This window comes from Schistocerca americana, chromosome 2 (assembly GCF_021461395.2).
Source record: "Schistocerca americana isolate TAMUIC-IGC-003095 chromosome 2, iqSchAmer2.1, whole genome shotgun sequence".
Classification (NCBI taxonomy): domain Eukaryota; kingdom Metazoa; phylum Arthropoda; class Insecta; order Orthoptera; family Acrididae; genus Schistocerca; species Schistocerca americana.
Window position 1 is genome coordinate 270,041,222 of NC_060120.1, and position 26,256 is coordinate 270,067,477.

General features: G+C 42.3%; 1 protein-coding gene across 1 annotated transcript in view; it reads left to right on the top strand.

Annotated features, from left to right (window-relative positions):
• Positions 1–26,256, top strand: part of LOC124596511 — a 208,244-nt gene that overhangs the window by 169,031 nt on the left and 12,957 nt on the right. The window contains exon 2 of the mRNA XM_047135676.1: positions 16,014–16,206. Coding sequence (XP_046991632.1) covers positions 16,104–16,206 — 103 coding nt within the window. The 5' untranslated portion in view covers positions 16,014–16,103. The remainder of the gene's footprint in view (positions 1–16,013; positions 16,207–26,256) is intronic.

Sequence of the window (26,256 nt, forward strand, 5' to 3'; positions counted from 1 at the left end):
AAACTGGATAAGCGTAGACTCAAGTCCCCTGTACCAGCAGTCTTTATGTATTTTATTTTACTTATTGTTGTAGCGATTAGCAACGAACTATTTCCAGTTCACGATGTATGTTATGGTGCAAGTTCATTCTTTGCCATTGTTTTCAAAATGGAAATGGGTTTTGATTTGAAAGCAGAAAAACCGCAAAGCAAGCGTACAAAAATGGCTGACTCACAGCTGGGTGTACGAAAGGGATTCGTGTCTTAAGAATTTCTGTGAGTTCCTGTGACAGGATCCTCATGGCCTAGTCCAGAATTGATGGACCTGTGAACACAACAAACAGACGCTAAAAATGTTGCCAGTCAAGGCGGCACTGTTGTATGTACTGATCATAGTATCATGCATGACGATTTATGTGCGCGAATGGCGAATTCGGCAAAAAACAGCATTAACTTAATTGAGGCAGCCGATACGGTAACGTATTTTTTATAGTCCTCTTCTCTGGGTGTAGAAGAATACTGTTTCGAATAAAATCCGTCAACGAAGGGATCATCGGATAGTAGTTGTTGTTGTTGTAGTCTTCAGTCCAGAGACTGGTTTGCTGCAGCTCTCCATGCTACTCTATCCTGTGCAAGCTTCTTGATCTCCCAGTACGTATTGCCACCTATATCCTTCTAAAACTGTTTAATGTCTCCCTCTACGATTTTTACCCTCCTCGCTGCCCTCCAATACTAAACTGGTGATCCCTTGATGCCTCAGAATATGCCCTACCAACCGATCCCTTCTTCTAGTCAAGTTGTGCTACAAATTTTTCTCCCCAATTCTATTCAATACCTCCACATTAGTTATGTGATCTACCCATCTAATCTTCAGCATCCTTCTGTAGCACCACATTTCCATTATATTCCATTATATTTTTGTCTAAACTATTTATCGTAGACGTTTCACTTCCATACATGGCTTCACTCCATACAAATACCTTCAGAAAAGACTTCCTGACACCTAAATCTATACTCGATATTAACAAATTTCTCTTCTTCAGAAATGCCTTCCTTGCCATTGCCAGTCTAAATTTCATGTCCTCTCTACTTCGACCATCATCAGTTTGCTATTTGCTCCCCAAATAGCAAAACTCATTTACAACTTTAAGCGTCTCATTTCCTAATCTCATATCTTCAGCATCACCCGATTTAATTCGACTACATTCCATTATCCTCGTTTTGCTTTTGTTGATGTTCATCTTATATCCTCCTTTCAAGACACTGGTAATCGTTCGTGGTGTGTGTCCATGGTTTCGGAAAAGGCCTACACTATACACAAACGGCTTACTTTCAAAAGTCCTACCATTACGAATTAAAGTGAACGTGTGCCTGCATCCATGTCTGCAGAAAACTGTTTGGAGGTTAAAATTATTTTGCCACGTTTGATTGTTCATAAATTTTAAAATGAGTCTGTAAATATAAATTATTTAATATGTAAATGAAAAATATTTTTTCAGTGAAAACCAATAATTTTTTTCCCATGAGAACTAATATTGCTTAATTTTTGTAAATTTGCCATTTAAAGTTAAAAGTCCTCCACATTGAAAAGTATTCGAATCTTTCCTCCTGAAAATCGGTTATGGAAGTTCTTCACGGTTTATTATGTGGAAAAACTAATTACGTATTGTAAAATGCTAATATCCCTTGTGAGATTTCTGTACCCTCACAAGTTGAATTTTAGTATTATGTTGCAGTTAGCGAGCAGTTATAATCGGTTATGAAAGAATCCAAACTCTAGTGGACGAAGCTGCGAATATACACTTAAGCGCCAAAGAAACTGGTATAGGCAAGCGTATTCAAATACAGAGTTATGTAAACAGGCAGAATACGGCGCTGCGGTCGGCAACGCCTATATAAGACAAGTGTCTAGCGCAGTTGTTACATCGGTTACTGCTGTTTTAACGGCAAGTTATGAACATTTAGGTGTGTTCGAACGTGGTGTTACAGTCGGCGCACAAGCGATGGGACACAGCATCTCCGAGGTAGAAATGAAGTGGGGGTTTTCCAGTGTCCTAGGGCCGATACTCTACTCTCTCCACACCTCGGACCTACTCAGGACACTTCAGGTTTCTGGGACGGTTTACGCGGACGACACTGCAATCCTTACGAGAAGTCTATGGCTGCTGGCGTGTTCAGCCGTAGAGGACTGGGCAACAAATTAGAGGATAGGCTTCAATGTGACTAAGAGCTAGGAGGCATCGGCCAGTGATTCCACAACTGCAGGTTTTCGGAAAGCCTATACAATGGGCCGATGACGCAAAGTGCTGTGGCGTCACCCTTGACCCTATGATCACCTGGCAGTAGCACGTGCGAGATTTTAAATGTAATGCGTAGCAATGACCAGGTGCGCCCTACCTACACCTGGATGGAATATCGACCCTGATGATCGACTGTAGCTCATTGCTCGTCCACACATACCACGGGTCTCTATTGACTGTTTGCACGATACTGAGGTAGCCCTGGTCAGCAAGATGCCCACATGTGTTTCCAATAGAGCACGTGTGAGGTCAGAACGGACCTCACCTTCGTCCCAGTGCCTCTATCAACGATATCAAGCCAAAGCTACAAATTTTTGTGGGGGATTTTTTTTCTTTTAAATGAATAAGTATATTTCTAAAAGCTGTTACAAACACTTTCTCTACTGGGAAAATCAATTTACATATTTACGTAATCATGAATCTGATAGACGATCAGATATGGATGGGTTGAATTAAACAAAGATACTGTGTAAATTTGAGAACGATAAAATGGACTGGTGTTGCTCTGCCAATGATCTTAAAGGGACCCCTCTGAATGCAATGTCCAAACCACGTCCACAAAAGAAGCTTTACGGTGAATGAACAAAAATACTGCCAAAAGAGTTCTTCCCTTTTATTTAACTCAAGAGTCATTTGACTGGTTTTATGCTATTCTTATTCTGCCTTCTCTAGTGTTCTTATCCTGTCCCTTTCTTGTGCTCATCTTTTCATTACTATGTAGCTACCAAACTCAGCATCCTTGGAAATACACTCCTGGAAATGGAAAAAAGAACACATTGACACCGGTGTGTCAGACCCACCATACTTGCTCCGGACACTGCGAGAGGGCTGTACAAGCAATGATCACACGCACGGCACAGCGGACACACCAGGAACCGCGGTGTTGGCCGTCGAATGGCGCTAGCTGCGCAGCATTTGTGCACCGCTGCCGTCAGTGTCAGCCAGTTTGGCGTGGCATACGGAGCTCCATCGCAGTCTTTAACACTGGTAGCACGCCGCGACAGCGTGGACGTGAACCGTATGTGCAGTTGACGGACTTTGAGCGAGGGCGTATAGTGGGCATGCGGGAGGCCGGGTGGACGTACCGCCGAATTGCTCAACACGTGGGGCGTGAGGTCTCCACAGTACATCGATGTTGTCGCCAGTGGTCGGCGGAAGGTGCACGTGCCCGTCGACCTGGGACCGGACCGCAGCGACGCACGGATGCACGCCAAGACCGTAGGATCCTATGCAGTGCCGTTGGGGACCGCACCTCCACTTCCCAGCAAATTAGGGACACTGTTGCTCCTGGGGTATCGGCGAGGACCATTCGCAACCGTCTCCATGAAGCTGGGCTACGGTCCCGCACACCGTTAGGCCGTCTTCCGCTCACGCCCCAACATCGTGCAGCCCGCCTCCAGTGGTGTCGCGACAGGCGTGAATGGAGACGTGTCGTCCTCAGCGATGAGAGTCGCTTCTGCCTTGGTGCCAATGATGATCGTATGCGTGTTTGGCGCCGTGCAGGTGAGCGCCACAATCAGGACTGCATACGACCGAGGCACACAGGGCCAACACCCGGCATCATGGTGTGGGGATCGATCTCCTACACTGGCCGTACACCACTGGTGATCGTCGAGGGGACACTGAATAGTGCGCGGTACATCCAAACCGTCATCGAACCCATCGTTCTACCATTCCTAGACCGACAAGGGAACTTGCTGTTCCAACAGGACAATGCACGTCCGCATGTATCCCGTGCCACCCAACGTGCTCTAGAAGGTGTAAGTCAACTAACCTGGCCAGCAAGATCTCCGGATCTGTCCCACATTGAGCATGTTTGGGACTGGATGAAGCGGCGTCTCACGCGGTCTGCACGTCCAGCACGAACGCTGGTCCAACTGAGGCGCCAGGTGGTATTGGCATGGCAAGCCGTTCCACAGGACTACATCCAGCATCTCTACGATCGTCTCCATGGGAGAATAGCAGCCTGCATTGGTGCGAAAGGTGGATATACATTGTACTAGTGCCGACATTGTGCATGCTCTGTTGCCTGTGTCTATGTGCCTGTGGTTCTGTCAGTGTGATGATGTGATGTATCTGACCCCAGGAATGTGTCAATAAAGTTTCCCCTTCCTGGGACAATGAATTCACGGTGTTCTTATTTCAATTTCCAGGAGTGTATATTGTGCAGACGTATCACTACTTCCAAAGTCATTTATGGATACAGGAGCAGATGTGCCACTAACTCATTCCATCCACTTCTAACCAGATTCCTTTGGCAACCCTCCCTTTCCAGTACTGCATTATTTCGTAGTTTATCTGCCCACTTAATTTTGATCAGTCTTTTGCATAGCACCACATTACAAATGGTTCCAGTTTTCTTCTCTCCTTCACTTCGGCCCCCCCCCCCCCACTTCCCCACAATCCAACATACTTGTACTACTACATAGTTTTCAAATTTATTATCTTTCCCCTTTATACTAGCCTTCCTCTATCTCTCCTTTGTTTATTTTGTAGCTGAGTACCTGGTATTGCCCAGGTATGTATTTACTCAGGTCTTCTAAAATCCATCTCCTACTTCCTCCTGCCAATCTCATCCTCCCCCTACTGTCCAGTGCCTCATACCTCTCTCTGTCCATCCTCTCCACCCCTACCCTCTGTCTGTCTCCTCCTGCCTGTTTCTCTTTCCATCTATTTCCCTGCCTCTCTCTTTCCATCTGCTTTTTCCCCTCTGTCCACCTCCCACTCCACCCACTAAATCCATCTCCTCATCTCTTCCTCCCCACTCTATCTCCTCCTCACACTTCTGAGGCCATCTCAACCTCCCCCCTCTTTGACCATCTCCTCTTCCGCCCCTCTCGCTTTCCATCTAATATCTCCTCTCTCTGTCCATGCTTTACTCCTTCTTTCCTCTGTCAATCTACTCCTCCCCCCCTGTTCCTCTGCTTCTTCCCCATCTGTCCATATCGTCCTCCCCCTCTTTCTCTTCCTCAATTTCTCCTTCTCCTCCTCAGTCCATTACCTCTTGCCCCTTTATTTGTCAGCATCTCTCATCTACTCTCTCTCTGTCCATCTCCTCACTTTCTGTACATTTCTCCCTCCCCCTACACATGCACATCTCCTTCTTTGTCTTCTCTCTCTGTCCATCTCGTCATTCCCGCTTCTCTGCACGTTATCAACCACACCTCAGTTGGAGGTCACTTTATCTTACTTTTCTTCCAAATAGTATGAAATATGTGTACCAAGCTGGGCTGATGTCGAGCCAGGGTATTAGTAGGAACTTTTACCCGTGGCTTTGCCCGCCTACGCACATAGCACATACATTTGCCATACACTTAACGTATTTCACAAATATTTGTTACCTATTTTACCTGTATCTCTCGCGAATTTTGCCCTGCTGTTTCCTCTTCACTTTGTTCATTGTTTATAACGTCGTATCTCCTGAACAGTTTGTCGTTTAATGATGTGATTTTGCAGGTACATCCTGTGGTATATTTCGATACCGTCTGCGAAATGTATTGCGAATAGTGTTAGTAATAAAGAATTAATAAATTAAAATGTCATACATCATGCAGCATTCAATGTTTATGACGACATAGCTCCTGAACTATCTATCGTACAACGATATATTTTTGGAAGTACATTCACTGGTGTGTGTGAATACTGTCTTCAGACTGTTTTGCAAATTGAAGTAATAAATTAAAAGATCATGCTGAATGCAGCACTTCTTCTCTGGCGCACTTTACCCTATCAGAACTAAACCAATCGTACTATAAAGTTTCATTTTCCTTTTATTATTTTGTATATTACTCTGATATGTGGTTTGGTTCTCGGAGTAATCGTCTGATAGTTTTCATATTTATCAGGTGGTGCTCTCTTTGGTAATGCGAAGACAACGCTTTTTCTCTGCATGATTTCTACTAATGTCTACCATACTTCTAGACTCCCACGTTTTCATATAATTTCTTCTGCACGTAGTTTCTCCAGTTTCTTCCTTTCTCATATTACTTGTGGCTCTTTTCTGGCACTGGAAACGACATCCCATTAATCTTGTTACCCCTAAATGTGCCACTTTACTATACACGTTTTGCTTACTGGTATCAGAGATGACTTTTCATTCTTATTGTCGGGCATTCATAGAACACTTAACGATCATAAATTTCTAGGACTTCCATGACAGTTAGTTCTGCTCCAGAGAAAACGCGGTAAATGAGCCACGATTTCCTGAATTTCCTATTGACCGGTATCAATATCACTCCGTCTGCGAGCTTCTATCGGCGTATACACTCTGTAGATCACTGTGACGTCCGTGACAGAGGGTACATTCCCCGCAGCATTAAGATTTTTTGAATTCCGTTCACGGATGGAGAGAGGGAAGAGTGGGTACTAGTACGCCACTGTATGAGGCTTACTTCCCTGATTTTAGCTGCAGCTATGGAATATACACGAATAGCGTGAAGCAGGTTAGTTTTCATGTTGTGTCATTATTAACCAAAATTTCAATCGTTGAGTCCTTATTTTCAGTTGGGAAAGAAAGAATGTGATAAACAGATTACAACCTGGAAACTCCCGAATAGATAAAACTCTGTGCCGGACTGAGACTCGAACTAGGGACTTTTGCTTTTCGCGGGCAAGTGCTCTACCGACTGAGCTACCCAAACACAACTACCGACCCTCCTCACAGCTTTACTTCCGCCACTACCTCGTCTCCTTCCTTTCGAAAAATGGTTCAAATGGCTCTGAGCACTAAGGGACTGAAAATCTGAGGTCATCAGTCCCCTTAAACCTAACTAAACTAAGGACATCACACACATCCATGCCCGAGGCAGGATTCGAACCTACGACCGTAGCGGTCGCGCGGTTCCAGACTGAAGCGCCTAGAACCGCTTGGCCACCACGGCCGGCCCTTCCTTTCGACCAACTCCCTGTCTGGCACACAGTTTTAAACTGCCAGGAAGTTTCAATCAGCGCACACTCCGCTGCAGAGTGAGGATATCATCCTAAATTATAACCTTGTTTCAGCACGTGCTCTCTGGAAATAATTCGTATATAACAAGGAACTAATCACTGATCAGCCAGAACATTATGACTACCGACCTACTATCGATATAAAACCACTCAGGCGACAGCAGCTCCACCTGGCGATGAATGGCTCCTAGTCAGACACACACACTATCCTTGTAGTATCAGTGAGCGTGTTGTGAATCTGTAGAATGAGGAAGGCGCGCGATCTATCTGAGTTTGACCAAAGGTAGATCGTGATGGCCTGGAGGCTCGGCACGAGTATTTCGGAAACTTCAAGATATGTCGGGTGCTGTGGGAAGTGTCTTCGGCACGTGGCGGACCGAAAGTGAAACCTCGTCTAGGCCTCGCGGGGCTGAGCGGCCACCCTCTTTACACATGTCAGACGTCGTAGGCTGGGCAGACTGGTAAAACAGGGCATGCAGCGAACTGTGACGGAACTAGCGTCAGACTTCAGTTCAGAGCAGAATAAAAGTGTGTCTGAACACACAGTGCCCTGAACAAAATCGGCCTCTATACCTATGCATGTGCCAATGTCAGCATTACAATATCGGCAACTACGAGTGAAATGGACACGTGACCATCAGCACTGGATGTTGGCACAGTGGCAGAGCGTTGCATGGTCTGATGAATACTGATACCTTCTTCATCATGCCAATAAGAGGGTGCAAATCCGTCGTCTTCCAGTGGAACAGCTACTTGACACTTGTAGTACGGGACGGAGACAAGTTGGCGGCGGCTCCATTATGCTCTGAGGAACATTCATGGGTCCAGTGGAGCTGGTGCAAGGCACCATGACGGCGAAGGATTACTGTACACTGTTTGCAGGCCACGTACACCCCTTCATGGCGATCATGTTTTCTGATGGCAGCGGCATTTTTCAGCAAGATAATGCACCGTACCACAAGGCCAGGTATGTCATGCAGCTGTTCGAGAAACACATTGGCAAGCTTCAATTGATGCGCAGGCACCCCAACTCACCAGATATGAAACCGATAGAAGACACCTGGGATGTCACTGAACGCGGCGTCAGAGCGCGTTGCCTGCCTCGATGGAGTTTATGGGAATCAGGTAACTTATGTGAGCAGATGTGGTGCCAACTACATCGAGCCACCTACCAAGACCTCATTGCTCCCATGCCACGACGCGTCGCCGCTTTTATGTTCGCAAGGTGCACATATGGCTATTAGGTAGGCGGCCACAATGTTCTGACTGATCAGTGCATGAAAAAATTAGCACGGTTGCCATTGAAAGACCGGGGTCAGCCTTGTTGGCCAACTACGTCATGGGTGAGTTTGAGGACCAAGCGTTGGGCTCTGCAAGTTTTGAGCCTCTCATATCTTGAGCATTTGTGAATGAAACGTTTGTAACGTCCCCTCAAGGCGAAGAGTAACGTCATCAGTTGCAGGACAACCTGAGTTCCATTCGAGAGAACATCTAATTTGCCATCAGGATTTAAAAAGAATGGAAGTTTCACCGCCAAATGGACATTTTTTCCAAGCCGACATACACTGTTCTGTTCCTGCGAACAGATACCCATAATCATCTTGTGCAGAACAAAGGTGTCCTCAGTATGTCTGTCCACAAGGTACATATGACTGCTAAAAAGGACGATCTACAGGAAGAAATCAATCACTTCAGAAAGGATATTGAAGACTTTGGCTATCCACTACGGAAGATATATCGATCTTTATAAATCAGACTGAAGGTGAATGTCCTACCTAAAGAACCTAATGAGACAACGTTCTAGCCTATGGCCTTCCTACTTTTCGTAGGGAATCAATCTAAAACAAGTTGTATCATCTCTAAACATAAAGTCATGGTCAGCTCGTAAGCTCTGGGCAGGATGACCTGACTCTATGGAAGGCAGGCATGAATACAGTACGTCGGATGTGCTTTAAAAAACAGAACAAGAACGTCCCGCGGAACATGGAAGCTAGACCCGTCTGCTACAGCCTCGTAAATTTGCTGTGGCCGGGCACTGTATACAGGCAGACAACGCTGCAGACTACGAGAAGCTCCAGATTTTTAACATCTGTATCACCACTGGCGGTTTCGGTGTTCAGAGAAGCCATTGAAATACATCCGACGAATGATTTAGTTAAAGGTCGTGATGGTTTCAAGTGAAATGGGGAATCCTCCGCCGGCAATAATTAGCTCTCATAGACAAGTGTGTAAAGGCAATGTATCATCTAGATAATGCAGAGGAGAGAGCGGATAGGTGGAAAGAGTACAAAAATGGTTCAAATGGCTCTGAGCACTATGCGACTGAACGTCTGAGGTCATCAGTCGCCTAGAACTTAGAACTAATTAAACCTAACTAACCTAAGCACATCACACACATCCATGCCCGTGGCAGGATTCAAACCTGCGACCGTAGCGGTCGCTCGGCTCCAGACTGTAGCGCCTAGAACCGCACGGCCACTACGGCCGGCTAGGAAAGAATACACCGAAGGCCTCTATGAGGAGTCGATAGAGATGAAATAGTGGTTTCAGTATTAGAATCAGAATTTAAATGAGTTTTTGAATACCTAGGATCAAATAATGAAGGATGGATGGATAACACTCCATCAGATTTTCTAAAATCATTGAGGGAAATGACAACAAAATCACTGGTCACGTTGGCATGCAGAATATACGAGTCTGGCCATATATAATCTATATAACATTTCATCAGAATTTCTAAAATCATTGGAGACAGTGGCAACAAAACGACTGTTCACATTGGTATGTAGATTATATGAGTCCGGCGATACACCATCTGACTTTCGGAAAAAAAACATCATCTCCACAGTTCCGAACACTGCAGTAGCTGACTAGTGCGAGGAATATCGCAAAATTAGCTTAACATCACATAATCCCAAGTTACTGACAAAAACGGTGTACAGAAGAATGGAAAAGGAAGTTGAGTAGGTCTTAGATGACGAACAGTCTAGCTTCAGAGGCACCAGAGAGGCAGTTCTTGACGTTGTGGTTGGTAATCGAAGCAAGACTGAAGAAAAATTAAGTCACATTCCTAGGATTTGTGAACGTCGAAAAAGCGTTCGACAGTGTAAAATGGTGCAAGTTGTTCGAAATTCTGAGAAAAGTAGGGTTAGCTGTAAGAAAAGATGGGTAATATACCAATCTACAAAAGCCAGGAGGGAATAACACGAGTGGAAAATCAGAAACATTTTTACTATGTACGGACTTTATATCCTCGACCTTGTGGTCCTGACTGGACATTTCCTTCACGACTGACCATATGGTTTTAGTTTTATTCTGTGAATTAGCGGTTTCATATGGGTACCACATGTCATTTGCGCTCCTAATAACATTTTAGGGTCCTTGCAGTATTGTTTGTAACCGGCTACTGTAGCTAAGTGGTGACTACTTCTAACATTTTGATATAGTTCCCATTTTCTTCTACGTGATATTCTTATGTATCTAAGGATAGTTGATCAATTCGTTTCACGTAATTTGCTGTCAGATGTACAGTTTGGTTTTAGAAGTGGTTTAACAACTGAAAATGCTATTCTCTTTCCTCTGTGAAGGTATTGGGAAGATTAAACAAAAGTTTCGAACGCTAGGCATCTCTTTTTGTTTTAACTAAGGAGTTTGATAGTCTTCAACTTTTATAGTCCTGTCTTCCTCAGTTGCGTGTAATATTACGGTATATTAATAATTTTTACTTATGGTCCGTCTGACAGCAACTGAATAAAACACAATTTTAGTGCCATACGCGTTTCGCCTTTATTTTCTGCAAGGCATCATCAGTGGCAGGTTGCGTCGACAATTTCCTACATATTACGCTCCTGTTGCATTTTTGGTGTTGTTCTTCTTCTTATGAACGCCAATTTGCTGTTTTTTTCCCCATTCCACAACACTATGCACTGAACGCTTGTTTTAAAGCCATATATAATCTAGATCTGCCACTGATGATGCCTTGCAAAAATAAAGGCGAAACGCGTATGGCACTAAAATCGAGTTTGATAGTGTTTATCAAAAAATATTGCTCTAGGCGTGGGACCATTGAGCAATGCCGGAAGTAGCTCACAACTGGTCCACCTCTTACTTTAAGAACTGACAACAACAGGTGATTCTCCACAGTATTGAGAATGTTCATGACGTAGGGTCCGAGTGGGGCATGGTTAAATGGGGGAGGGGGGGATATCCCAGGGATCAGTGCTGGATCCATTCCTGTTCCTTATTTATATAAATGATGTGCCTTCTATTTCACATGTGGTTTCTGTTTGCTTATGACATAAGCTTGATAATAAAGGTTGATATGTGCAACGTTGGCACTGTTTCAAGTAGCGCAGTTCAAGACACAAGTTCTTGGCTTGTAGAAAATAAACTAACGCTAGATCAAAATAAGACTCAGTTCTTACAGTTTGTAACACGAAAGTCAATAAAACCTGCTATAATTACGCAGAATGGACATATGATTAGTGAGACTGAACAGTTCAAATTCTTGGTTTAGAGATACATAGTAAACTGTCGTGGATCGCCCATGTTCAGTTTCTTGGCTACCATTTTTACTATTACAACATTATCTGAAGTAAGTGATAGCTCGACACTGTGCATATTTTCATTCGATTATGGGGTCTGGTATTATATTCTGGGGTAACTCTTCCCATTCTAAAGGGTATTTTTGTCTCAGAAACGGGCGGTTCGGGCAATAAGTGGTGTAAGTTCACGAACATATATTCGGCCCCTACCGATTCTCACTTTGACCTCTCAATGCATATATTCTCTACTGTTGTTTCATATTAACAACATCAGCTTATTTCCAAGAATTATCAGCCTCCACTCAGTTAATACTAGGCAGAAATCTAGTCTGCATTTGGATCGCACTTCCTTGACTCTTGTGCAGGAAGGCGTACGGTACTCTGCTGTCCATTTCAATAAGCTACCACAAGATTCCAAAAATCTTAGCAGTAATCTACGCGACTTCAAATCTAAACTGAGTAGTTGTCTCATGGGTCACTCCTTCCATTCTGGCTACAAGTTTCTTGAAAAATTAAACTGATTCCTGTGTTATATTGTTAGTGGAACTTACATAAACTTATAGCTTGACTTCTTTTTAAAATTCATACACATTTCATCACTTTTCTGTTGTAATTTCATGTACTGACATGTTCCATGACTACGGAGCTTTGCTCCTCAATTTGGTCCTACGGAACTAGACGCGTAAAATAAAATAAATGAAGAATAACTGCGGAAATGATCATTAGAGCTTTTAAATTTTGAGCGACAGTCTTCTCCTCATTTTCCTGCACCTGCGATATGCTCAAAGTGAACAAAAGAGATGCTGGAAGAGAAAACAGAAAGTTTCAGGGGAACTCATTGCTTTAAAGATGGCTTCATTCTTCTTAAAAACACATGGTTTCTTCACTTCTTAATTCGACTAAAACTTTATTTGCATGCAACATATCTTTTGTAAGCTGTATTATTTGTTATCCAACTTTATTACAGTAATGAGTAATGTTTACATACTGTAACTACAGTAATGAAAAAAATCACAAATGTTTGTTGTGACAAACAAGCCAGAACTATCCCCGCTGCAGAAGCTGGCCTTGCGGCCGCGATGGAATGCTTCCTTCCTTCCGTGGAGCCGCGGTCCCAGCCGCTGGAATGACTGTTGGGGCGGGAGGGGAGCATCCCCCCACCACCACCACCTCGATCTCCCTCCCCCTCCCCCTCCCCCTACTCGACCGCCCACTGCCTGCGACACAGCGGCGCCGCTTAAAGCAGAGACGTCTCTTCCTGCTGCAAACTTTGACGCCAACACGCTCTGAAGGCAAACCAGTTCATTCTGGCAAATACCATAGCACCTGATCAAACAAGAAACACGAATAGTTCTCTAGTTTCTTGTCTGTGTGAAATATAACCGTTTCTCATTTTTTATTTTTGCCTTCAGTCTGCGAATTGAGTTGCTCTGATTAAGCCTGTAAGTACTTCCTCTCCACTGCTAATGCCTGTATCTCAAAATAGCACATCCAGTTTTTTCAAATATCACGAGGGTATTACAGGAATGGGAGCAAAAAGGAATTGGCTGGAGTAAGATCGATGTGGTGTCACAGTAGGAAAACGTCGGCGAATAGTGCAAAATAGTAGACATGGAATGACTTTTCGTCAGTGTTGTGCTTTTTCACGTCTATTCCTGCAGTGCTGCTGCAACCAGAGACTTTCTAGATGGAATGCCTTCATCAGCTAGTACACAATTCGAACCTCGCTCGTAACGAGGAGGACCTTTTCAGAATGTTCAAAAACGTCGTAGGCGAAAAACCTTCGGAAGTTATGCCGAGCTGACCGAATTCAGAGAATAGCTTGCTCAATTGAATGGCTGTCTTTAATTAGGACACGGAAATTCTGAAGACTGTAAACAGACAATTGTTCAAATACTGGAAATGAACAAATACAAAGTAGGTCGACAAGAAAACATGTAACTGAGGCGGTATCCTATTGACACGCTATTTAACTAACTGCATCTTGTGAGGAAAGCCTTACGAAAATTTTGCAATATGAAATCAAATTGCCGGCCGCGGTGGTCTAGCGATTCTAGGCGCTCAGTCCGGAACCGCGCGACTGCTACGGTCGCAGGTTCAAATCCTGCCTCGGGCATGGATGTGTATGATGTCCTTAGGTTAATTAGGTTTAAGTAGTTCTAAGTTCTAGGGGACTGATGACCACAGATGTTAAGTCCCATAGTGCTCAGAGCCATTTGAACCATTTGAAATCAAATTCTTCACATTAATTACTTCCTGCGAGTAGAAGATAGTTGTTTACGTATCAACTACACTTTGTGATAGCATATTCATTATGTGTAGTTAGACAGTTTTCTTCGATGTCACTCCTAATATTTGAACACAACATACACTTAAAAATTCTACTAAAATCAATGCTGGTGACACCTACGTGAAATTGTGTGAATTACTTCCAATTCCTTTTAAACTGTGTACATTAAAATAAGAGGTTCATAATAAGGACTAAGCATTGTCCGTCAACACTTGTCAGACGGAGATACAAGAGTAGTTCAATACCGAGTAACGAAGAAGAGGACACGATCGGTGCTTACTGCATGTGACGGTAAGTTGATCCTGCCTGCACCAAGTCAGACCCTACTATGTAGACCTACCCGCTACGTAGAGCTGGCTCTCTGTTTTGCTTGTTGTTAAATAATAGCTGCCTGCAGCCGCCCACACCCAAGATGAAGGCAATAAACAGCTTCTACGACGTCTTCGTGACGACGTACGAACGGAAAGCTCCTCAAGGAGTGGCGTGCGGACTGACTTTCGAAGCAACTGGAGGCGATGATTGTGCTTACGTTACGACCCTATGATACAGCTTTAGGGACCCTAACCAGTTACATATAGACTATTTCGTGATGGCGTAGCGCAAGTGAAAGGAAATATGCCCAAGATTGCAAATATTAGCTTTACAAATACGCTAACTGGTTGCAAGAGACACTTTGTGTGACTTGCAGAGAATTAGCTCCCATGTACGCAAACCCTTCAAAATAATTATGGTACCTCCTCATTCTCAGATTTGATCAGATGCATGGAACACACGTTGTAGCTTTGAAGCATATACTAATCCTTTAAATATTAACGTAATCACTAATCCATATGATTAAATTCATATGAACGGAACTAACACGTCTTTTATCTAAATTTTGGTTTAAGTATTGAGCCTCGAAGAGTTTTCTGATTCTGCCTAACCACATTCTTTCTAATCGGCTCGTAGTTCTTTTCCCATCTCTTGGAGTAGAACAAAAATCAAAAGATGTGATGTTCACTCTCCGGTATAATGTCCCAAAATACTTCATGTCGATATGAAGTCATGTTTACGTCTTCGAGTCCAGTTTTTCCCTCTTTCGTCTTTCTGCTTTTCTGTTTCTCCTAGTAACTCCCATCATGCAACGCTCAGTGTCTGTACTGTTTTCACACTTGAATATCATGTGTCATTGCCCTATACCAACAATGCTATCTCACTCCATAAACTTTCCAATTTACGGTAATTGGAAGCTTATTTCTGAAATATTTATTTGATTTATGAGAAGTACACATCGCCATTCTTAGTGTTCTGTTGATATCTTTCGCTGTCCGTCGATGCTTGTCTTCATCTGCTCCAAATACTAAGTGTTCAGCTGATTCTAGCAATTGTTAATTTATTATTTTTCTTTTCATTTGAAATGTGAATTACATTTTGAGGAAAACATTTAGATATTTTCATATGGAACAAATAGAGAGAGAAAATAAGGACATTACACAAATATTGAAATATATAAAAGAGACTGTAGACGAGACTGGGTATAGACTAGATGATAAGGATAAAGAGACGATAAAATAAGAAAGATATGACTCTTTCTAAATACTTGAGATTAGAGGGAAAAGGCGAAACAAATAACAGTAAATTAAACTTGAAATATGCTGACTCAGGCAGGGCGTGGATTACTTTACGGCTCTTACACAGTTCACGATAACAGGCAACATTTTTCTGCCGCTGAGAAGGCCTGGTGTTCGCCTGTCGGCTGACAACGCGACGGACGTTGCTGCTGAAAGTGTAGCCTACCCGCCAAGCGCCCCCGCTTCCTGCTGCTCCCTGCCTGGCTGCCGCCGCCGCTGCTGCTGCCGCTGCTTGGCGCTCGCTGCTACGCTGCGCTCGGTGTTGCGGCTGGGGCGCGGAGGGCGGACGGCGACACGGCGACTGGACTGACGTGGGCCGCGTGGCGCGTCGCTTGCTGTTGCAGCTCGGCTCGGCTCGGCTCAGCTCAGCTCGGCTCAGCAGCTAGTTGATCGCTGCTCGCTGCGTCGCGGAGTCGGCTCTGCGCTCAGCGCTGATGGCGGCGTGGGCGCTCTCTGTGTTGCAGGCCGCCATCGCTATCATGCCGGTAGGCGGCCGGGTCGCGGGAAAGGTGGGGATCTTCTCCAACCTTCAGAACGGTGAGTGCGCGCTCACTACTCCTCAAATGTACATTCGCTCCTAAAAGTCACATTGAGACAAGTATCAGCTGATACTATAGACAGCACTTAATTTTCTTTTTTAAGTTCTCGAGAGGTTGTCATTATTTTAGACTGGGTCTCGTGGGCAGTGCTCTGGCAGAGTGAGCTATCCAGTCAGTTCAGCTTGACCCTCGTTCCTACTCGCAATTCTTCAATTGATCTCTTCTGAAAAACTCGCTCCAGTAGCCCTCCAGGAAGAAAGAACATCGCAAAGAAATGTCTTAGCCACACCCTAAGGGACCTGTTCCAAAAAGGATCTTTCTCTCCGTAAGGGTGTGTGCTTCTCTTTGAACTCCCAAATTAATGTTGTGAGCGAGACCAGGAACCTGTCGGCAAGAGAACAATTAGCTTAGAATGAGGATATGTAATGGCATCAGTGAAATTCGTCCAGTAACACTGAATCTGCACTGTAATGAAGACGTTCTTTACTTATTTATTTATTTGGTATTTGCTTTAGTTTTCTTCTGTGTAAAGGAACAGATCGAATGTTGTACTTAAACTGGCATGAATGTATCACGTAATACCTTAACTAAATTTCAAATGTGTTAGTAATAACTAAGAAATATGATATTTAAGGGAAAATTCTACGTAGAATATCTACATGGAAAGGAACCATAATGACTAAAAATGTGTACCATTTGCCTGCCTAGTGCACAGATATCTTTCATCTGGAATCCAATTGGCACCAACTATTGCTCTTTTACGCTGTGCAGCAGTGGTAGGTCACAATTTTTTAAATTTATGATTCTGAACTACACTACTATACAACGCTGCACTACGCTGCATTACACTTCACTACTGTACTTGGTATCAGAACCACGCTGAATTTATGATTTGTCTGGATGGTTAGCTCTGACACGCTGAGGTACACCTCAGGATTCACGGGGTTTAGGCTGCTGTGCTCGAAGAGGTGTAGAGGTTGGCTGCCAGCAGACGAGGTCTCAGGAAATCCTTCCTCGTCCCCCGAGGCTCATCTCCTCAATGCTTCCAGAAGATTACTGTGGGTGGAGTATGGCCTCTTCTTCGTTTTCTGAAAGCCATGTTGGTTTGCAGTTCATATTCTGATATTTTAGGTGTCAGCGAGTTCTGGTTATGCCACAGTTTCTCATTCCTTATTATAGCAAAGACTGTTGCATTTACAAATGCGTTCCTGTCCTGGTCTCCAACACCTTGTCACATGGTACATTCCCATGTGATGTGATCCGGGGTTCCGAATGCTCCCCATTCATAAGTGTCTGTGGTGCGCTGTTGCATTTTTAAGAAATAGCTGGGATATGCTCTGTGGACCATATCTCGACGGTAGTGTATACTGATAAGTCAAAAGCATTATGACTACCGTCCAACTCGACACTGGACGCGGTAACAAAAGTATATAGGCGAAGTAGACAAGGAGACGGGATCATCCTAGCGGTCATATGAGCTGCAAATGGAGAAATTCATTGCGATAAGCGACTTTCAGAAAGGGCAGATTATTATTACGTAGAGACTGTGAATGGGTACCTCGAAAATGGCGAAGCTGGTTGAATTTTCACATGCTACTGTCGTGAGTATCGTCGGAAAGAGGTAGGAGAACAGGACAGAAGATGGGGTTCGGAGGCTTCTTTAAAGACTAAAGTAGGATAGATGGTAATCTGTGGCATCTCTGCCGAAAGAGCACAATTCTGGGGCAGACGTAAATGTTTCGGAGCACATCGTTCATCGTGCGTTGTTGAAAGTAGAATTCCGCAGCCGACCCAACGTATTCACATGTTGACCCAACGGCATCATCAATTACGACTGCAGTGGGCACGGGACCATCGGGATTCGACCGTGCATCAGTAGAAACGTGTCGGCCCTTCGAGTGAATCACGTTTTTGCTGTACTAGGTCGATGGTCGTCTCCACAAGCTCGAAACGTGCTGCTCGCCAGGGATGCAGGCTCATGGGAGCAGTACGGCGCTTGCCTAGGACCTGTGGTTGCAATCGAAGACACGACGACAGCTGCGAACCACATACATTGCTTCATGCTTGATGTCTTACCCGACGGCGATTTCATCTTCCAGCAGTATAAATGTTCGTGTCTCGGAGCCAGAACCGTGCTACAGTGGTTTGACAAGCCCTATAGTCAACTCACGTTGATGTCTCAGTGAGCAAAGTCGCGTGATGTAAATCCAATGTAACCCATTTGGGTCGCTATCGGGCGCCATCACTGCGTACGCAAATCAGCGGCCCGTTACTTTCATAAATTACATGACCCGTGCGAGGACATCTAATGCCACATTCCTCCACGAACCTACCAACAAACTGCCTCAACCCTGTTACGCAGAAAAAGTGATCTATTTCGTTTCTGAGACGGACAAACAAGCTATTAAGCAGGTGGTTATCATGGTTTTTCTCATCAATGTGTAGAGCTCTTGATCAGAAGGAAGTATGCCATTCTTGTAAGCCGCGCGGAGTGGCCATGCGGTTTGAGGCGCCATGTCACGGACTGCGTGGTCCCTCCCGCCGGAGGTTCCAGTCCTCCCTCGAGCATGTGTGTGTGTGTGTTGTTCTTAGCATAAGTTAGTTTAAGTAATGTGTAAGTCTAGGGACCGATGACTTCAGCAATTTGATCCTTAGGAATTCACACACATTTCATTCTTGTTCTTTCTTAGGAACTAACTGGTAGGTTATTCTCCCTGTTTCTGTCCTGTCGCAGATTTCTTGCATCGTCTGCGTAGGTGGTGATGCCTGCAGTGTTTTTTATAGTTTGAAGCTGGTTCAGCAATGATACTATGACAATATCATAGAACTTTGGTCCACGAACAGAACTCTGTGGTCAGCCTTCCTAGGACATTTTAATCACACCTGCCTGTCGTTGCAATAATCTCGTACACTGCTGTAGACACAGCTGGCACAATGCGTCTGTTTCGGTTTTTTTAACAGGGCAGGTCACAACAAATTATCAAACGCTCCAGCTATATCAATCACTATGCCTATAAAATACACGTTATGTGAGGTATTCACAATATTCATTAAATGATTTCACTCACCGTCAGCGTATTTTCCTAGTCTGAAACCGTATTGCAGGAGGATCATGTTTACTACCTGTCTGAGGTCCCTCAGTGACGGCACAGTAGCTTTTCCTGTACTTTGGCATTTACTAAACAAATAGCCCTGTCATATTCTAGCAGGCCTTGGTGCTTTCTTCTTGTTTAACATCATTGCTAGCCTCACTTCCTTCTAGACGGATGGAGTCACAACGCTATTATTCAGATCCTGTTCTAGTAATTCAGAGCGGAGCCGATGGTTCTCTGTGTCTTCGGTCGTTGAATCGTCTGGGAACAAATACCTAGATAGGTACTGCACTGAAGTTCCCCGTCTGTTGTCATCGGCCGTCGCATACTCTCAGGGTTGGTTGATGTAATGATGACGTCGACACCGAAAGCTTGTGCCAAACAGAGTTTCTAACTCGAATTTTCTGCTTTATGCGAGCAGTCGCGTTAGGTAGTCTGTGCACGCCTTCAGGTACATCTCACACTTTGATTGTTAACGACATTTCTTTCAATTATATCTGACCAGTGGACCGAGGTATGTCGCGGAAGATCCTGGCTTAGCATTTCGTAAGGATTATGCTACACGATTTAGATTTCAGTTTGTTGTAAAGCTGTTACAAATTTGAATTCTTGTGCAACTAGCTTCAACATTAGAGTCATTGTCGGGCAGACTTCAAAATTTTGTGCAGTGGATGTCACACAAATTTATTCATATATCTTTTTGATGAAGTCGTGTCATATTCCAGAGATAAATAGATGTTTAATAGATTTACATTTTGTAGAAGTATGATATACACTATCACAATTTTAAATCCGGCCGGACAATAAATTTAATATCAAAATAAGTTGCAGCAAAATAAAAGTTTCTAGCAAGTTGTGGTGGTTTTACATTAAGGGGGGTAGGACGTCAAACGGGCCGACTTGGAGCAGGAGAAGCATCACAGGATATTTTAATTTCCAGTGTCTATACTTTTACAAATAAAGTCATAAAACTTTGTCAGCATCACCAGGAAGGATTCAGAATTTCCACCCATTTCAGTGGAAGTTCGAAAACATAAGAAAATAGTTTTTTCCACAAGTGAGATGTCATCATTTTTTCACTTACTAATGGCTGCATTTGTTGCTATAGGTACACTTTTCTTCATAAGTTAGAGAGATTCTTCGATGAATTTTGCACAGCATACATACCATACTTACAGGTTTACGAAACTCTAGAATTTATTTAATTTATGAAAAAACGAATGAGCTGTTATATATTTAACTTCATGTTTAGGAAAAACATAAATTTTATAGTTAATTACCTCAATTTTTACCACAGTTTTTAATAGAATTGGAAAATTCTAGAGTTTCTTACACCTTTAAGTATGGTTTGTATGCTGTGCAGAATTCATCGAAGAATCTCTCTTACTTATGAAGAAAAGTGTACCTATAGCAACAAATGCAGCCATTAGTAAGTGAAAAAAAGATGAAATTTCACATGTAAAAAAATTTACTTCGTTATGTTTTCGAACTTCCACTGCTATGTGTGTGAATTCTGAATCCTTCCTGGTCATTCTGACAAAGTTCTATGAATATATTTGTAAAAATACAGACAGTGCAAATTAAAATGTCCTGCGGTGCGTCTCCTGCTCCATGTCGGCCTGTTTGACGTCCTACCCCGGTTAACAAAGCTGTGCAGTACGACTTAATGGAGACTTTATGCATGAAATTTACTGGAGGCGTGCTCATTATAGGCTATGCACATAAAGCATGGACTTGTAAAGAGTAGGTGGAGTCAGTTCTAATTTTTTCCTCACAAATATTTCGTTTCTAAAAAAAAATGCTTCTTACGTCGCAGATTTAGCAGTTCTCAAAGATTTCACTAATATCATTCCACATCACTGATTTCATAACTTTATACGCATTCATCAGATATATTTCATACTCGTGAATTTTTAATGGGTGTATACCCCTATGATAAGCCAAGCTCCTCAATGCAATGCCAATCTTAGAAGGGTCAAATGGCACTGTGGTCATCAGTCAATCTTAGAAGGGCTCTAATACATGATAGAGTGGCGTTACTGGTTAAGGAGGCTGCCCACGACAGCAGCGGGTCAGGGCTCGACTCACGGGCTGTCACACTTTTCCGTCACCAGCAAACACTCCTCAAAACTCTCTTAGACCTTCCTTTCTCGAGTGCAACCTTCACAAGATAATTGGTAGACACTACTCTATTCCAGCCAGTGACAAAATCACTCATCTAACGACTGACATACGAAGAAATTAACAACGAATATGAATTTCCGTACACGATGACACAACGAACAGGTTGAAGGGCACTTTAATAACTACTAACAAAATATACGCTTTATGTCAGTTCTTTGTTCTAATATGAGACTGTAATTTTGTCTTCTGCGTGGTAGCTGTTTCGTATGGTCTCGAAGGCGAAGAATCGGGAGGCTCATTCAGCATCCCGAAATTTTACCTGCTACTCGTTCATTCCTCATATCCCCACAAGGGTTATAAGTACATCATAACAGTTCAGCTCACATAAAATCAGTATCATTTTTAAGTGAAGCGTGACACTTCAAGAGCATACTCATTAATGAAACTATGAATCGTGAAGTATAGGCATCGTCCATTTTACTGATGTTTCTGACGCGGGCTTATCTAGAGAAATTAATTATGCAATAATCATCTGTCTTTCATGTTCCGTTTGAAAATTACGCAGGTACTACCTCGCCCATAATTGCAACATTTACATGTAACATAGATCATTTTACGTTAAATTTATCAAAATTACTGGCGGCAGTAATGAAGCCAACGTCCTAGTTCACCTCCTTTAAATAAAATCGATTAACAGATAGTACAGAATTCTTTGAACAATGTCGTATTACCGTCTTGAACTGCTGGTAAAATTCTTTATTTACGCAGATAATTCCAGTCTGTAAGAGCATTGTCCACGAAAATATTTCAGATTTTAATCTTATTTTTAAAATGATGAATCGTAGTGATTTATTTTGCATTTCCCTTTTTGAGCAGCAACTGATGAATTTTGAAATGCACGCTATTCATAGAAAGAATTTCAGAACTATTCTTGTTTCCTTCTCTGCAGTATTGTTATTTTCATATACTCTGCAGCATTTTGTACAAGGTTCCCTTGTTGGTAAATAGCTTTGGAGGCATAGTAAACTCTTTCCGCCTTCGGAATAAAACTGCTTGCATTCTAGATTGCTTCTGCTCACTGTGGCTGCACCACGGTGTTTGTATCAGTGGGCGTGTCCGCGCCACTTGAACCAGCTGTGGCTCCCAGCGCCTGGCAGTGAGTGTCGTGTTAGTTAGTACAGCTGATTGTTTCCTGTTTCAGATGGTGAGTCGCTGAGCCTACAATGGCGTCCATCGTCGAGTTGCGCAGCTCCTCCGGTAGAGGTCAGGCGTGCTAGCACGTGCTAGCGCCTGGCCTCCAGATAAGTGACTTTATAAATAACGCATAACCGGGGCAAATTCTGTGCCGCAAACCCGGTTGCTTGCTCTCTCTGCCTTGGGACTTAGGCCAAGTCCCCTAAAGCTTTTGCTGCAATCCACTTTTATCTCAACGACTTTTAAAAGCTCTTCTAAGGAACTGTGCTGCGAATTCTCCTATACTTATACTGACTAAAAATTATACACATTTTAAATAAATTTAATAAAATGAAGATTCAAGTCAGTAGTAACAGTTTGACTCCAGCGCAGAATTTTATATCCGAGTTTTGGAACATTAGTGCCTCCACCACAAAAAGAATAATTTTCCTCTGGTTGGGGATAACACTGGAAGAGAGAAAACTCAGAGCATAAGGGGTCACTAAGATGAAAAGTAAAAAGTAATCTACGACCACTAACAAGAATTTAACTAATTTTCAGAGTAAAGTTTAATTAATTGAGTTAAATATCAGTGCTACTGAAATAAATTGAGCTCTCTGCATGACGCTTACTGTAAACTTTTGCTTTTTTAAAACTGAGTGCTATTTAACTTTCAGCAACTGTGAAACCCACTATACCACATTTTTTCAAAAATATTGTAACTCTTGTAGAGGAACTATTTTTTGGTTTTTTCATCATTTTTGCTATCATATATTTTTACGAATTTCTTTTGTTACCTTAGTGTGGTTTCCTTAACTAATCTGAACTTAATAAATGATGCTTCATAGAAGTTACTAACTTGAAGCAGATTCTTTTGTTTGAGGTTGAATGATTTCATTCCAGTTCAGGGCCTATGCAAATGTACAATACTTTAGCAATGTTGTCTAATAATCCACTCCCAAATCCGTTAATATTCTGTATAGTGTTCAGCATATAGTTATATGTTCACATGCTGAGAAATGAAATACTATTGAAAACAGTGATTTACTAAAAAGTGGAATATGAGAAATTCTTCTAAAGTAAATCAGATTCTAAGAACCCATGCAGTTTCCGCAATAACATCAGAAATGTGAACAAAAGAGATTTCAGTGAATGAAACGACTTCATAAACCGAAAATTTCAGTTCTTAATATACAGTGTATGTGGATGGTCCTTGAATTTGCCGTGATCCAGAATAGTTATCATTTTTCCGACTATACTTAAGAATTTGTAGCTACATAGCGCTATCACTGGTACACAGGAAAGAAGCGCCTCATTTGTCCCTGTTATGCTGTTATTTATATGTATATCAAGTAACTTTTTCATTGGTGTGTTTTGGTTTTATGTGATTCTCTTCCATTTCCAGAAATCCTTGAAGCTGTTAAAGATCTATGTTAAAAAAAGCAACTTCTAATGACAGAGCATGCATAAATCACGACTTAAAATGAAGTTGATAATATACATGCCACAGGAAACATCTCAATGAAAACATGATAGTTCTGTCAATAACAGACATTCTGACACACTTTGTCTGGTTAACTGCAAAACTACTACACTTCTAGACGTTGGTTATCAGTCCACAGTGTCCACTTCGTATGATGCCAACTTTACTCTCCCGACTATTTTCGTAAAAACATACTTTTTTGTATTACAGTTACAATTAATGGCTGTCACCTAAGTTTGGTTTACATTTGACTAACATTTACCAAAAGTATTTCGAGTTGTTCAACTATTTGTGCAGAATACTAGCACTTATTGAATCCAGTGTAAGAAATCCTTTAGTTTATCACCAATATATCTAAGAAACGAAATGACTATATATAGTAAATTCTCAGACAAATACCATGCCACCAACGAAACTTGCCAAACTTTGTTCTACTAAATAAAGTTCACATGGTTTCATGTGAATAATTCAATACACTTGACTCATCAATAAATTGTTTGAATGATGAAGATGTATTAACATGTAACTATGTGTTTTATTAAATTAGATGCCTAAGATCATAACCAAATGATTAAAAGTTTTGTTGTAATATATTTCCTTTTCCAGATGATCCTATAGCAATCATTGTGTAGCATCTATGTGTCTAGCCTGTAGCATGGCACGTCTGTGTTCTGTACAGAATGTGTTTTAGCACTTCAGCACGTCTGACAATTGTCCTCTCTCTAATTTGTTTCCAAATATTTCCCATATTCTAAACGACCCTCAATATTTTCTTTTTATGTCTCCTGACTAAGCCTAATCTTCAGTTGTTGCTGTTTTTCCATTTCACAGAAATCCTTCATTTTAGATACTGATATGTAAATGTTGGTAACTGACATGAATCTTACTCTTTTTCAGTGTGTCTTTCAATTTAATACACTTCGAAATAATAATGGCAGAAATCTATTATATACTTCTTTAGTTAACGTATTTGACTTCTTGCATGCCTTTCGTATATAGTGTTCATATTGGTTAAAATTCCTTAATTTTTTAAACATATGTTTATATTTTTATGGTATTTACCTTTTCTTTGTCATGAAAGAGAACAAGCATACTCATAAATCAAACTCTTATGTATGTTATATTGTCGAAGATTTGCCATAAAGGCAATATTTTCACCATAAATTCTTTGTAACGGCCACTGGACCAGATTTCTACCAAAAACTGTAGTTTATTTTAATTTAAAAGCGACACTTTATTTGTTTCATATACATGCAGTTATAATTTACTGGGTTATGAAATAGTATGAGTATGTGTCAAAAAAGTTTGACAACCATCTGTCCAAAGACTTAAAAGTAATACGAAATGTAGCCATGCAAAAGCTCTGCCATGTAGTGCACAGATAGAAATTGGACTTTATGTATTACTTACCAACGTGGATGCTAAGCGTCTCACATAGTCTTATATCGACAACAGAGGCCACTGCAGTCTGATATTCTAATATTTTAGATAGTGGCATAATCACAGATATCCATTTGTATCGTTTCAATGTGAGATTGTTATTGACAGGCTAGTGAGTTAAGTTGGTGCATAAATTCGTATCGCTTTTCCATAAGGACACAGGAGATACACGTAACATAGACTTTGGTCATCAACAACATATTCTCCTTCACTATTTATAACAGACAGCCAACCCTGCACGACTGCACAAATAATGCGATTTTGAGGCAAAAAACACGTCGAACTACCTTCGGAGCATATTTCCATACGGTAAGGATGCTCCTTGAAGGTTGTTCAATAGAGAGCAGAAAACGTGAAAATCTGAGGACCCAAGGTCAGGTGAATAAGGTGGGTGCAGATTGACTTCCCAGCCCATTTCCTGTGTAATGTTTTCAAAAATGGCTCTGAGCACTATGGGACTTAACATCTATGGTCATCAGTGCCCTAGAACTTAGAACTACTTAAACCTAACTAACCTAAGGACATCGCACAACACCCAATCATCGCGAGGCAGAGAAAATCCCTGACCCCGCCGGGAATCGAACCCGGGAACCTGGGCGTGGGAAGCGAGAACGCTACCGTAGTGTTTTCTGTCAGTGTATCAGAGAGCATTCCGGTATTGTTGTGGAGTAGCATAACTTCACGCAGTCTTCCAGGTTGTGCTGGAAACGCATTTCCTGTGTAGTGTTTTCTGTCA